The 14,579-nt window shown below is 41.4% G+C and overlaps 2 protein-coding genes across 7 annotated transcripts in view; one reads left to right on the top strand and one right to left on the bottom strand.

Moving 5' to 3' along the window:
- SUPT16H (SPT16 homolog, facilitates chromatin remodeling subunit) overlaps positions 1-13,921 on the top strand; it is a 39,346-nt gene extending 25,425 nt beyond the window's left edge. The window contains exons 15-26 of the mRNA XM_019430588.2: positions 23-150; positions 612-747; positions 853-979; positions 1,234-1,352; positions 2,046-2,171; positions 2,501-2,613; positions 2,929-3,004; positions 3,346-3,515; positions 10,810-10,939; positions 11,599-11,728; positions 11,851-11,928; positions 12,589-13,921. Coding sequence (XP_019286133.1) covers positions 23-150; positions 612-747; positions 853-979; positions 1,234-1,352; positions 2,046-2,171; positions 2,501-2,613; positions 2,929-3,004; positions 3,346-3,515; positions 10,810-10,939; positions 11,599-11,728; positions 11,851-11,928; positions 12,589-12,734 — 1,479 coding nt within the window. The 3' untranslated portion in view covers positions 12,735-13,921. The remainder of the gene's footprint in view (positions 1-22; positions 151-611; positions 748-852; positions 980-1,233; positions 1,353-2,045; positions 2,172-2,500; positions 2,614-2,928; positions 3,005-3,345; positions 3,516-10,809; positions 10,940-11,598; positions 11,729-11,850; positions 11,929-12,588) is intronic.
- RPGRIP1 (RPGR interacting protein 1) overlaps positions 12,810-14,579 on the bottom strand; it is an 89,120-nt gene continuing 87,350 nt past the window's right edge. For all 6 annotated transcript variants that reach the window (XM_019430580.2, XM_019430581.2, XM_019430583.2 and 3 more), the window contains one exon: positions 12,810-14,308. In XM_019430580.2, the coding sequence (XP_019286125.2) occupies positions 14,196-14,308 (113 nt within the window). In that variant the 3' untranslated portion in view covers positions 12,810-14,195. The remainder of the gene's footprint in view (positions 14,309-14,579) is intronic.

Raw genomic sequence — 14,579 nt, 5'->3', positions numbered from 1 at the left:
TGCTTTCCTTTTCTTTGAGCAGAATATAAGCATGTCTGTGGAAGGAGATTATACTTACTTGCGAATCAACTTCTATTGCCCAGGCAGTGCTCTTGGCAGGAATGAGGGCAACATCTTTCCTAACCCAGAAGCCACTTTTGTCAAGGAAATGTGAGTCCCCGGGAAAACAACCATCCCCCATCCCTGCTGGTTGGAGTGGTCTCTCAGGAACATCTCATTGTGCTTTGTACGGTTTTGATGATGGAAACCAGTTTAGAATCCTCATGAATATATGTTAAACTGATTACACATGTTTTGCAGTAGAATCATAAATAAGGAAATGTGTGCCTCATTGGAGTCTGTTCCTTCATGGTGTGGAATGGGATAATTGGCTATGCCAGATTTGAAAAATAAGTGTGATTTCCCACCCAGTGGATTAGCCATTTATAACATGCTCTATTTAAGAGAAAAGAAAGAGGGATGTTTTTCAGCTTTCCAGACACTGTCTTACCATTTACTGGTATCTTTATCTTCTGAAATACATTTAAGTCCGTTAAAAATACAGTGAAGAGTGCAGGTTACCTGACCTGATAAAGATACTTCTGTAAGTTCTGGCTTCTCCTTTTTCACAGCACATACCGAGCTTCAAATATGAAGGCACCTGGAGAACAGACTGTACCAGCCTTGAACCTCCAGAATGCTTTCCGAATTATAAAAGAAGTACAGAAGCGTTATAAGACCCGGGAAGCAGAAGAGAAGGAGAAGGAGGTGAGCCTGGACACCAACAGAGCACCATTGTGCAAAAGGATACGTGTGGGTTTGGAGGGGACACACAGTTACATGAGGATTCACAGTAATTCTCGTTCTACTTAGGGCATTGTGAAACAAGACTCCCTAGTGATCAATCTAAACCGGAGCAATCCCAAACTGAAAGATCTATACATTCGCCCAAACATTGCCCAGAAGAGGATGCAGGGTTCCCTGGAGGCCCACGTCAATGGTATGAACTCTCGTGTGTCTGGGCTTTGTCTCTGGGGCACATTTGTAGGAATGACAGATGTATAATCTGTATGTGAAGGAGCTGCTGGAAAGAATCTATATATATTGCTGTACGTGCACAAGGAAGGGAAAGAAGCTCTGTGTGGTTTGCGGCATTTTCTGTGACTCGGTTCCAATCAGCCAGAAAAGACGCAATGTCTTCTGGCCTCACCTCATGCTGCTTGATGGTTAGCTGCTTCCTTTGTTTTCCCCCAGGTTTCCGCTTCACATCTGTTCGAGGAGACAAAGTGGATATTCTGTATAATAACATCAAGCATGCTTTGTTTCAGCCATGTGATGGAGAAATGATTATTGTGTTGCACTTTCACCTCAAGGTACGCTTTTTGATTTACAAGCTGTCAGATCTTGGGCAAGATCTTTCTGTTACTCTTTTTCTTTTAAAATAGTGACGAATAGGGACACCTGGGTGGCTCAGTTGATTAAGCGTCCAACTCTTGATTTCGGATCAGATCATGATCTCACGGTTAGCCTGCTTGGGATGCGCTCTCTCCCTGTCTGTCCCTCTCCCTGTCGTGCACGCGCACACACTCTCTCTTAAAATATATAAACTTTAAATTAATAAATAAATGATGAATGATATCACCTATCACAAAAGGTAAAGGGGGTTGAATAAGATAATGTTTATAAAGTCCACAGTGTCTAAAATCTAGAAGGTGCTAATAAGTGTGTATGTTCCTTTGGTGTGCTGTATAATAACCACCAAAACCTAAGGTTTTCTCTAGATTCCTGTCTCTGAAATAGAAAAATGTTTCTTTAGACAGTTTATTTTCGGCAAAATCTCCCAAGTTCATTCTAATAAATAGGAATACTTTAAAAAATGTATACGCTCTCACATTCCCAAATGTCATGATGACACCAGGGACAGTTTGACTATTTTTACATAGATGCTGTGGTTTCCAGGGTAGATACTATTTATACTTCACGTTGTTTTGTTGTGATCTTGCCTCTTTGTTGTGTAGCCTGAGTTTTCTGACTGCTTTCTCGTTTTTTCCACTCCGTGCCCCCAGAATGCCATCATGTTCGGGAAGAAGCGGCACACGGATGTGCAATTCTACACAGAAGTGGGAGAGATCACCACGGACTTGGGGAAACATCAGCATATGCATGACCGAGATGACCTCTATGCTGAGCAGGTCTGTGAGATTGAGGATTTTATTTGCAGGGTATTGAGGTAGCTTGTGGTTCAGATCTGAGTTCGGTAGTTATATTTTGTAAATAACCCCCTCATCTTTCTGCAGAACAACTCAAGTATGTGCGGGGATGGTATAGTGCAGTGGCTTGTGGGGCAGACTTGAGTTGCAGACTCAGCTCTGCAGTTAATGGTGTAGTGGGCTGGGTTAAACTCTTCGTACTGGCGTCACAGGAATGAGAATTAAGGACCACAAAAGTACTTCAGGCTTTTTGAATGGATGTACGAGTGAAGTGATAACTGTAGCTAATTAGTTTTTTTTTCCTTCTACAGATGGAACGAGAAATGAGGCATAAACTGAAAACAGCCTTTAAAAATTTCATTGAGAAAGTAGAGGCTCTGACTAAGGAGGAACTGGAATTCGAAGTGCCTTTTAGGGACTTGGGGTAACATATCTCTTCTTTTTGACCTGAAGTGTCATCTGCCTATTAGAAAAATTGGTCATTCTTCCTTTATAATAATTTAACATCACAGATTGTGTCCTTTTTCCTTTGATTGAAAAACCTTTGAGACATCCATTCCCTCTTGAACATTTTTAGGCTGGGGTGAGTGGCTCAGACTGAGAGGCTTCCCCTGTAAATGACTCCAGTGAGTATGCTGGAGCTGGGTTTGGAATGGGGAAAGGCAAGAAGTGTATTGTGGCAGCACGTTTCTCTTGAGTGGGCCCAGTCCCTGTGAGCCTTTCTCTTACTCTCTTTCAGATTTAATGGAGCTCCTTACAGGAGTACCTGCCTCCTTCAGCCCACTAGTAGTGCGCTTGTAAACGCTACAGAGTGGGTGAGTATTTCTTCCCTTTTAGTAAGAAAATTGTTAGAGAAAAGAAAGGGTAGGTGTTTTGAAAACTAGGTCTTTACTATTCCTAAAGATTTTCTTAGACACGACTTACTGAACAAATGATTCTTTAAGTAGTTTTTTAAATAGTTTCTTCAGTTTCTTTAAATTTATTCTCCTTGAGGAAAGATTTTGATCTTGCAAATCCTTATACTGAGACTTGTCAGTACATTGCATTGCTTTTAGTCTTCCCGAAAAGCGGTAGTGATTTTTAGGCCCTGGAAGTATTTGAAAATGCTTGTGCTTTAGGGGACTTATGTGATAGTGATCTCATTTCTCCCTGACAGCCACCTTTTGTGGTGACCTTGGATGAAGTGGAGCTGATTCACTTTGAGCGGGTTCAGTTTCACCTGAAGAACTTTGATATGGTGATAGTCTACAAGGACTACAGCAAGAAAGTGACGATGATCAACGCCATTCCGGTAGCCTCCCTAGACCCCATCAAGGAATGGCTGAAGTAAGTCAGTCTGCCAGCACTCTCCCATTTACCCCTTGATCCCTCGATTACAGAATACAAGCATGGTATGTTGTATATAAAATCTGCTGGTGGACTTAAGGGAGAAACTGCCGTTGGGGAGTTATAGCCCAGGACTTAGAAATTTGGTATCTGTTAGATAGAGTTATTAACTTCTTCCTGAAATTCCAACAGTAGTTGATGAATATTTACACATACAAAATCAAAAAAAAGTCATCTTTGACTCTCCTTGATAGGTGTATAAAAATCTGAATACATGTATAATCAGTTAGTTATAAAAAGGGGATATCTCTTACTAGTTCTTTTACTTTTACTGAAAGATAATTTTTTCAATTTATTTTTTAAGTTTATTTATTTATTTATTTGAGAGAGACAGAGACAGTGCAAATAGGGGAAGGGTAGAGAGAGAATCCCCAGTAAGCTCTGCACTGCCAGCATAGAGCCTGACGCAGGGCTCAAACTCATGAAACTGAGACCTGAGCCGAAACCAAGAGTCGGATGCTTAACCAGCTGAGCCACTCAGATGCCCCATAAGATAAAACTTCTTGAATTTTAGCCTTTTACGTCCATGTATACACACTTCAGCTATAAAAGAATTTCTCACAGGAGTACCAAAACTCCAGTAAATAGGGAGATGTTATACTCTAGGTAAAGGGTGAAGCTTGGGTAGTGGTGAGTATAATTTGCTCTGCGCTCCACACACCCCTGCCTATTACCAGTGAAGGAGAAGTGCTGAGATGTGACTCTCTTCTTAAGAGGTGGGTTGAGAGAACTTAGAAATAGTGAGAAAGATACAAATTTATGGTTTTCCTGAGGATTTGCTTAAGACATAGGCAGGTAGGTGATAACAATATCCCATATATGTGTTGTAAAGGTGACTTTTTTTTATTCTTTTCAAATTTTTATTTAATTTCTAGTTAATTAACATACAGTGCAGTATTGGTGTCAGAATTCAGTGATTCATTACTTAATTCAACACCCAGTGCTCATCCCATCAAGTGCCCTCCTTAGAACCCATCACCCGTCTAGCCCATCCCTCACTCACCTCCCTCCATCAACCCTCTGTTTGTTCTCTAAGAGTCTTTTATGGATTGTTTCCCTCCTCCATACGTTCATCTGTTTTGTTTCTTAAACTCTACATGAGTGAAATTACATGGTATTTGTCTTTCTCTGACTTACTTTGCTTAACATAGTACACTCTACCTCTATCCATGTCGTTGCAAAATGGCAAGATTTCATCCTTTTTGATGACTGAGTGATATTCCATTGTGTGTGTGTGTGTGTGTGTGTGTGTGTGTGTGTGTGTACACACATATGCATCTTGATTCATCAGTCATTGGACATTTGGGCTCTCTCCATAGTTTGGCTGTTGTTGATAATGCTGCTGTAAACGTCTGGGTGCATGTACGCATTTGAATCTTATTCTTGTAGCCTTTGAGTAAATACGTAATGGTGTAATTGTTGGATTGTAGGGTACTTCTATTTTTAACTTTCTGAGGAACCTCCATTGTGTTCTCCAGACTGGCTGCACCAGTTTGCATTCCCACCAACAGTGTAAGAGGGTTCTCCTTTCTCTGCATCCTCACCAACATCCGTTTCCTGTGTTGTTAAGTTTCGCCATTCAGACAGATGTGAGGTGGTACCTCCTCATGATTTTGATTTGTATTTCCTTGATGAGTGATGTTGAGCATCTTTTCATGTGTCTTTTGGCCATCTGGATGTCATCTTTGGAAAAGTGTCTATTTATGTCTTCTGCCCATTTCTTAATGTATTTTTTTAAAAATCAGTTTTAAGGCAAAACTTACGTGTAATAAAATTCACCAATTTAAGTATATGGTCTGATGAGTTCTAATAAATGTGTACAGTCGCGAATCTACCATCATAATCAGGATGTAGAACACTTCTTCACTCCTAAAAGTTCTTCATACACTTTTATGTAAGTCGGTCCCCTCCCTGTAATCCTGTCCCTGGTTTCTATCAGTATGTGGTTTGTGTCTTCTAGAATTTCATGTAAATGGAATCATAAGTATCTTGGTACATAAGTATCTTGCATCTTTCACTTAGCATAATGCTTTTGAAATTTATCCAAGTTGTTGAGTGCATCAGTAGTGTATTCTTTTCTATTACTGAGGAGTGTTCCAATGCACGGATATCCCGTACTTCATTTACCTTAATAGAAATGTTAATTGTTTCCACTTGGGGGTTCTTAGGAATAGCTGCTATAAACCTTACATACAGGTCTTTGTGTAAACGTAAGTTTTCATTTCTTCAGTAGATGACCTAAGTGTGGCACTGCTGGGTCGCATGGTTTGTGATAAAGTCTCTACGTTTAACCTTGTAAGAAACTATCAAATCATTTTCTGGAAAAACTGCAGTACCTGAGAATTGTAATTGCTGTGCATCTTAACACGTGGCTTTGTCGGTCTTTTAATTTTTTTACTTTTTTGAGCGTGCATACATGAGGAAGGGGCAGAGGGCTTAAGAGAGAGAGAATCGTAAGCAGGCTCCACACCCAGCTCAGTGCCCGATGCGGGGCTTGATCTCACAATTGTGGGATCTTGACCTGAGCCGAAATCAAGAGTTGGTTTCTCAACTGACTGAACCATCCAGGCTCCCCTTGTCTCTTTTTAATGTTGGCCATTATAGTAGCTGTGGAGTGCTGTCTCATTGTGACTTCAGTTTGCATTTCCATGATGACTGATGATGTTGAGCTTATGTGTCATTCTGTATCCTAGAGGAAGTCTCTTCATATTTTTGTCCATGTTAAAAAGCAGATTGTTTGTCTGAGTTGTCAGAATTCTTTAGACTGGTTATAAATCCTTCATCAAATATAGGTTTTGTATATGTTTTCTTGCAGTAGATTCTATGCCTTTACATTTCTCAAGTATCTTAAAGACTAGAAGTGTAAAATTCTCATGAAGTCTGTTTGACCTATTTTTTTCTTTTGTAATTTGCGCTTTTTAGATCTTGTTTAATAAATTGACTAACCCGAAATCATCAAAGTTTTCTGATTTCTTCTAGAGTTTTATAGATTTAGTTCTTACATTTAGGTCTGTGATCCATTTTGAGTTAATTTTTTATTGTAGCATAAGGGTCAAGATTTGTATTTTGCCCAAATATAGCCAATTACTCTAGTATCATTTGTGAAGAGATTACCCCATAGTTAACTGAATTATCCTGGCATCTTGTTTAAAAAAAAAAAAAGCCAACAACCATTTGGAGAGGGTGTAGTTTTGGATGCTATTCTGTTGCATTGGCCTATGTGTGTCCTTATATCGCTGAAACAATTATTGTAGCTTTATAGAAAGTAAGTCTTAAAATCATGTAGTGTAAGTCTTCTGATTTTGTTCCTTTTCAGAATTGGCTATTCTACATAAAGGTTAGAATCTTCTTGTGTCTGTCAGCAAACTGGTCTTTTTAATCTAAGTTATCAACTTTCACATTTATACAATTTATAATGGTGTCCCCTTTTATTCCTGATAGTGATAATTTGTTTCCTCTTTTTGTTGGTCAGTCTGCCTAGTGGTTTAATTCTATTGATTTTTTTTTTCATCATTATGAAATGTCCTTCCTTATACCTGATAATAGTCCTTGTTTCAAAAATCAGCTTGGTACGATACTCTTACGGACTTCGAGCTTTATTTTGGTTAGTGCTTACATGACATGTCTTTTTTTCTGTTCTTAACTTACTTTATGTTTAAAGGGCCTTACCTGAAGACAATATCTATTTGGGTCTCACTTTTTTAAATCTGTTTTGAGAATTTTTACTTTTAATTGGATTGGTGAAAACAGACCGTTTGCATTTAATGCTAACTATCAATATGTTTGGGTTTAAATCTACCATCTTGCTGTTTGTTTTCCTCTATGTTCTCTGTTGCTTTTCTCCTTTTTATGCCTTATTTTGGATTTATTTTTATTTTTGAGAGAGAGAGCTCAAGGAGGGGGGAAGGGGCAGAGAAAGAGGGAGACACACAATCTGAAACAGGCTCCACGCTCCACGCTTGTCAGCACAGAGCCCCACATGGGGCTCAGACTCAGGAACCGTGAAATCATGACCTGAGCCAAAGTCAGATGCTAAACCGACTGAGCCACCCAGGCACCCTTGGATTAATTGTATGATTGTGTATTAAGTTTATGATGGGTTGGTTGGTTTGTTTGGTAATCTCTACACCCAGTATGGGGCTCCACCTCAGGACCCTGAGATCATCAAGAGTCACATGCCCTTCCAACTCAGCCAGCCAGGCGCCCCCAGGCAGTTACCTCTTAGTTTACAAAATGAGAACAAAAGTCTTGGATATTTGCTCACATATGTACATTCCTGGTGCTCTTCATTCCATGGTGTGGTTCCAACCTTCTAACTCCTTTAATTTTCCTTTGCCTCATAAACCTCCTCCTTTAGCATTTGAGATGCAGGCTTTCTGGTGACAAATTCTCCCAGCTTTTTTCTTAAGTCTTTATTTCCCTTTCACTTCAGAAAGATGTTTTTCCTGACTGTAGATAGAATTGTCTTTTTTTAATACTTACGTGATGTTGCTCCATTGTTTTCTGGCTTACTGGGTGTCTGCTGTCATCTTCGTACCTCTGAACAGGCTGACGTTTTTGTTTTGTATTTCTGTCATCGGTTTCTAGCATTTTATTATCTGCTTTATTGTGGGTTGTTTTGTTTTTTTAATGATTATTCTGCTTGGTGTGCATTGGGCTTCTTAGATCATCACATCCCCAAATGTTCTGGCCGTTATTCTTCAAATATTTTTGCTCTTTCCTCAATCCCCATCCCCCACCCCCGCTTTTTTTTTTTTTTTTTTCTGAGACTAATTACACAAATTTCATATCTTCACTTTTCAGCATCTTCAAGTTCCTGTCTTCCTTCTTGAACATTTGGAGCATGTTTATAATAGCTTTTTTTTAACGTCATTATCTGATACTTCCATCTACCATCTTTGTATTTTCTGGGTCTATTTCTATTGTCTGATTTTTTTCTTCTGCCCTTTTGCATGTCTGGTACTTTGTGATTGGCTGCCAAACATTGTGACTACACATTTTGGGGTGCTAGGTTTTATTTTTACTTTCAAACGTATTTATTTATTTTGAGAGAGCGTGCACAAGCAGGGGAGGGGCAGAAGAGAGTCCCAAGCAGGTTTTGTGCTGTCAGTGCAGAGCCTGATGCAGGGCTCAAACCCCCAAACCATGAGATCATGACCTGAGCCAAAACCAAGAGTCAGACACTCAGCCGACTGAGCCATCCAGGTACCCCAATTTTTTTTTTTAATTATTCATTTTGAGAGAGAGTGAGTGAATCCCAAACAGGCTCCACACACAGTGCAGAGCCCAGCATGAGGCTCCACCTCACGACCAGGAGATCATGACCTGAGCAAAATCAAGAGTCAGACACTTAACCACCAACTGAGCCACCCAGGCACGCTGGGTGCTAGGCTTTACAATTTTTTTCTAGACTTCATTCGATGATATAGTTAAGTGAGTTGGATACCACTTCATCTTTCAGAACTTGTTCTCAAATGTCATTAGTGCTGGTTCAGAACAGCTTTTAGTCTAGGACTAATCTGCCCACTGCTGAGGCAGTACTCTTCTAAGCACTCTGATTCCCTGTGTGTTTTAAGGTCTTTCTGTTAAAGCTGGTAGGACCAGGAACTATTTCCAGTTTGGTATGAGATCTGGGAATTGTGTGGCCAACTGCTTTCCAGTGCTTCTTTGCTGAGCTCCGGTTAATTTCCTCTCATGTATGTGCAGATTAGTTCTTGGCCACAGACTGAAAGGGATCCCTCTGCACATCTCCAGAGCTTTTTCTGTCATTCTCTTCTCCAGTACTCTCAGCTTCAAAAATTCTAGCTGTATCAGCATCCCCAAATACTTCTCTTTCTCTCAGGTTCTGATTGGGTTCCCCTCCCTACATAGCAGCCTGGGAACTGCCTCCAGGCAGAAAACTAGGGCAGTTATAAAACAAAACCCTGTGTGTTCCCTCCTTTTGGGGACTATAGTCCTATGCTTCTTTTTTTTTTTTTTTTTGAAAGGTTTATTTATTTTTAAGAGACAGAAACAGATCACAAATGGGGGAGGTACAGAGAGAGGAGGAGACACAGAATCTCAAGTAGGCCCCAGGCTCTGAGCCGTCAGCACAGAGCCCAATTCGGGGCTTGAACTCACAAAGCGCAAGATCATGATCTGAGCCAAAGTCGGATGCTTACCCAACTGAGCTACCCACGTGCCCCAGTCCTATGGTTCTTTTTATCCAGTGTTTGAAAGCTGTTTTATATTTTGTTTGGTTTTCTAGTAATTTAAATTGGAAAGGTAAATCTAGTTCTTGTTATTCCGTCCATCATGGCCCGATGTGCAAGTTATAGTGTATATGATGAGGCCTATAATGGATTTGTGGCAGTGGTTCTCAGGTTTTGTGAAGCTTTCTTCTAGTGATACTCACTATTGTCATTTCTTTTTGGGGTTTTTTGGTTGTGGTTTTTTGTTTTTTTCATTTCTCTCTTCCTTCCCACCCACTTGAATTGATTGAGCTTTCCTCAACAGAAGTGGACAAAAAGGAAGTCATTTGAGGGGTGCCTCGGTGGCCCAGTCAGTTAAGCATCTAACTTTGGCTCAGGTCACGATCTCACCCTTCATTAGTTCAGTGTCTGTGTCGGGCTCTGCACTGACAGCTCAGAGCCTGGAGCCTGCTTCAGATTCTGTGTCTCTCTCACTGCCTCTCCCCTGCTCTTTCTCAAACATTTAAAAAAAGAAAGTTACTTGCACATTTTCTTAGCACTTTAGGTACTAAACAAGAAACTTACTCCTACCTTCGAATATACCTTGCATCAAATGAACAATACATAAGAAAGCAGTGGAAGATTGAGGAGGGAAAGCTAGGGCCAGCTGCCTTTTCTTAACTGCAGTCATATGTGCAATCAGAGCTGAAAAGTAAGCGCAGAAGTGGTTATAAGTTGAGACTACTTGCAAATAAGGGTAGAATCAGGGGAAAGCATAGGTGAGGAGGAGAGGCCAAAAGGAGGAACAGGGAAATTGGTGCTTAAGAAAGAAAATGGAAAACTGGGAGAGGCTGACCTTTGTGGAGGGACAAAGCTTGCTTCCATCGGAATGCTGCTCTGTCATGAGGGCTGGTCTCTGGGAGTCCACATATCAGCCATTTGGGTCTATTCTGGTGGCCTAGTACAGAGAATGTCTGCTCTTCAGAGATACTAATGAGCAAGAGGACACAGTGCATTCTCGGAAAATACGGAGGATTGACTTTGACTCATGTCCTGTCTCTTAGTTCCTGTGACCTAAAGTACACAGAAGGAGTACAGTCCCTCAACTGGACTAAAATCATGAAGACCATTGTTGATGACCCTGAGGGCTTCTTCGAACAAGGTGGCTGGTCTTTCCTAGAACCTGAGGGTGAGGTGCGTGAGTGTGGGGTTTCTTTTCCGGTACATAGTGTTGCCCATTACCATCAGGCTGCTAGGAAATGCTACAGAAGTAGTACGTACAGGACCAGATCAAATGGGAGCTTAGTATTACTGTGCTGTTCTCCTAGTTAGTTTTACAGGTAGCTGATAAATTAATTGGAGACTGGTAGTACCACTGAGATTTCTTTGAAATTGCAAAATTGTTCTTTTAAGGAGACTCTTAGTATTGGGAAAAAATTCTTCAGGGCATTTTGAGTTCTTGGTTTTTTTGACTGAAGTATAATTAACATACAGTGTAATAATAGTTTCAGGTGTAAGTTTAGGGCATTTTGCAAAAATTGTTTTTCTAAAAAATGATTCTCCCACCTCTGCATAATGCATTATTTCCGTGAGTATCTCTGGTTAATTTTCCTGGGTGAGGAAGGATGAAGTGAATTTTTAAGAAATAACAAACTAGATATTTAGTAATCGCACCTTACTAGTAATTATAAATTAGTCCTATTTATCTTTTGGTCACTCAGGTTTTTTGGGTTTTTTTCATGTAATATGGAAATAATGCTGGGGTGCTAGGTGGGTTGAATTAGGTTAATAAAGTGAAGGTCAAAAAAAGAACCGAGTAAATAGTATTATGCTCTCCAACTGTAACTCACCAGGGGAGTGATGCTGAGGAAGGGGATTCAGAGTCTGAAATCGAAGATGAGACTTTCAATCCTTCAGAAGACGACTATGAAGAGGAGGAGGAGGATAGTGATGAAGATTATTCATCAGAAGCTGAAGAATCAGGTTAGTCTCTATAGGGAAAATGTTTCATGGCTTTCTAATCTATCATTTCTGGACCCCATAAAGGAGGGAAGAATTCTGTCATTCCATTCCTGTCTAATGACTAATGCTTAATTTTATTCCAGACTATTCCAAGGAATCATTAGGCAGTGAAGAAGAGAGTGGAAAGGATTGGGATGAACTGGAGGAAGAAGCCCGAAAAGGTAAACTTTGTTATTTTTGAAGCACAAATTTCTAATGGATTTTAGTATTTTGAGATTTTTTTTGGCCTAAGAAGAGTACCAAAAGAACACTGCGAAACTGATGGGGAGCTATAGCTCCAAGTTCATCAGCCAGACAAGCAAATGAGTTCTGGAATGTGTCCATACCCTCCAAGTGACGTGACTCTGTCATTCTTCATCTGCTCACAGCCGCAGTGGGCCTGTAGCTATGATAGCCACATAGTCTTGGAAGAATTAGGCTATTCAGTTTCCAAGTCTAAGTCCTATAATAGTCAAACTTTCTGGGCCTCTTCCAGGTTAGGGAGGTTTTTGTAATAGTGGTTTAGTTACTCTGAAACCAAATGCTAGATAGCAGTTAAAGGTGAAAGGGGAACACTATCTACTGGACCCCAAGCATCGGGATCCGTACTTTGCATAGGCTACCTTATTTAATCCTAGAACAATTTTCTGTTGTGTAAATAACATAAACCAAGGCTCAGGAAAGTTAAGTACTTGCCTGAGATCACACAACTAATACGTGACTGAGATTAAAACATACTTGACTCCAGAGGACATTCCCTGTGTTACTTCATGCTATTAAGTACTGTTAGGTACCAAAGTTACCCTGTAGCTAACTAGTAATGCCTCTTTTCTCCTGTTCAGCGGACCGTGAAAGTCGTTACGAGGAAGAAGAAGAACAGAGTCGAAGTATGAGCCGGAAGAGGAAGGCATCTGTGCACAGCTCAGGCCGTGGCTCTAACCGTGGTTCCAGACACAGCTCTGCACCCCCCAAGAAAAAGAGGAAGTAACTTCTGAACTCTGGTCCTCAGCTCCATTCTTTATCCAGCCAACCCCTACAAATTTTACATGACATAGAAACTGTATTTTTCCTTTTTTTTTTTTTTCCTTTTGAAGTTTTGCCATTTGTGTTTATGGGTTTAGGGGGCCATTTGTGTGGACCAATCTACTCGGGGAATTCCAGGCCCACCAGGACACGTGCCAGTGGCCCCATCCAGATGGCAAGGGAGGAGGTGTTCTTGAAGAAGGGCAGAGGCTTCCGCTGTTGATAAATACCGTTTCATTCCTCTCTCTTCCTGTCACCTTCCGCCAGGACATCGATGGCTTCTGACATCTTACTCTTTGATGTCTCAAAGCTATGTTTCCAAGACATTGGTACGAGGTGACCCCTAACTACCTGTACCATGGTTCTTGACCAGCAGATTCAGTCCTCCATCCTGCCCCACTGCCATGACCTTCCTCACATCTCTTTTAAGTTCCATCTTTGCAGTGCTCAAGAAAAGGTTCTTGGAATTTGCTGATAGTTGTGATAAACCATACCACTTGAGCTAGTGAGGGCAGATCGGGCCGGTACCTCCACCTGAGTTTTCCTGCCTGTTTGCCTCGTGCCGATAGAGGTGTTTCTGCTGCCTTGGAAGACAAGAAGCAGGGACACCCCCTGGCTCGGTTTCATCCTCCTTACAAATTCACACAGGGTACAATGGTAGAAGCAAAGTCACCACTGGTCCTTTTCTGATGTGTCTGAGGAAGAATGGTCGTGCCTCACAACACTGCTTCTAGTGAAATCTAGGAGGAGGCTCAGAGGAATCAACATTTAGATCTGGAAGGGGCAGGTCATGCCTTGGGCCTAGAATACCCTGATGAGAAAAGAGAAGAGGAAGGGAGGCCACGTCTACAACACAGCCTCTCGTCACTGCTGCTCCTTATTTTTACTTGTCTTGCATTGTCCTGTATTTATCACAGTTTCTGTCGAACAGCTTTTTAAGTATTCGGGGAGTTTATCTTGCCACCCTCCCCCTCCCGGTTCTCTGTACCCACCTGTCCCGCTGCAGTTCCTCCTGTGTTCTGTGACCTTAAGAGAAGAGGGGGGGAGGGGTCTCGGATTTTGTTTGTTTGTTTTTTTTCTCCTTAGCAGTAGGACTTGATATTTTCAATTTTGGAAGAACTAAAAGATAAATAAACTGTGGTTTTTTTTGTTGTTGTTTTGTTTTTGTAAAGTCACCTTTTGTGACCGTCCTTTCGCAGTTCCTGAGGGCAGGTCCTCTTCTCACCCGTGAGAGCGCTAAGACCTTGGAGAATAATGCGTTTATCCAGTGAGGGTCACAAAAAGTAACTTGGTTCTAAGCTTTCGTCATTAGGTGGAAAGACCAGACATCACAGTAAACCAAATTCACGGCATAGCAAGTTACTTTATAAGAGACTTTTTACTGCGGTTCCCTCAGAGAGTTTAGAACGGAATAGTACTTGCTCCATCACGAAAGTGTAACTTCTGTCATCTCCTTGTAAATGGCGTCGAGGGCGGCGGCAGCTTGAAGGGATACCTTCAGCCTTCCTATCCGGGTGGCCTGATCTTCAGGGCTGACAACTGTCGGGAAAAGAAAAGGAAGCCTGTCAGGCGGCAGCATCATTCAGTTAAAAAGCACTTACATACCTGCAGTGTGCCGTGGCAGGCGGCGGCGGCACTGAAGTTCCTCCTTGGGGCTCGACCTAGTGGAAGGGAAGGAGGGTGAGGCCCTCCCAGCACAGTACAGGGTGGGGGTGAGGGGGGCTGCGATGAAAACTCAAGGTGCTTTGTGGACGCACGGAAGCGGCACCCACCCTGGCCGGCGTGGAGGAAGTAGAAGAGGTGGTCTGGA

This window comes from Panthera pardus, unplaced genomic scaffold (genome assembly GCF_024362965.1).
Source record: "Panthera pardus isolate Hobbes unplaced genomic scaffold, ASM2436296v1 HiC_scaffold_24, whole genome shotgun sequence".
In the NCBI taxonomy this organism is placed as follows: Eukaryota; Metazoa; Chordata; class Mammalia; order Carnivora; family Felidae; genus Panthera; species Panthera pardus.
Note: the sequence above shows the minus strand (reverse complement) of the source record. Positions and strands in the feature narration are given on the sequence as shown.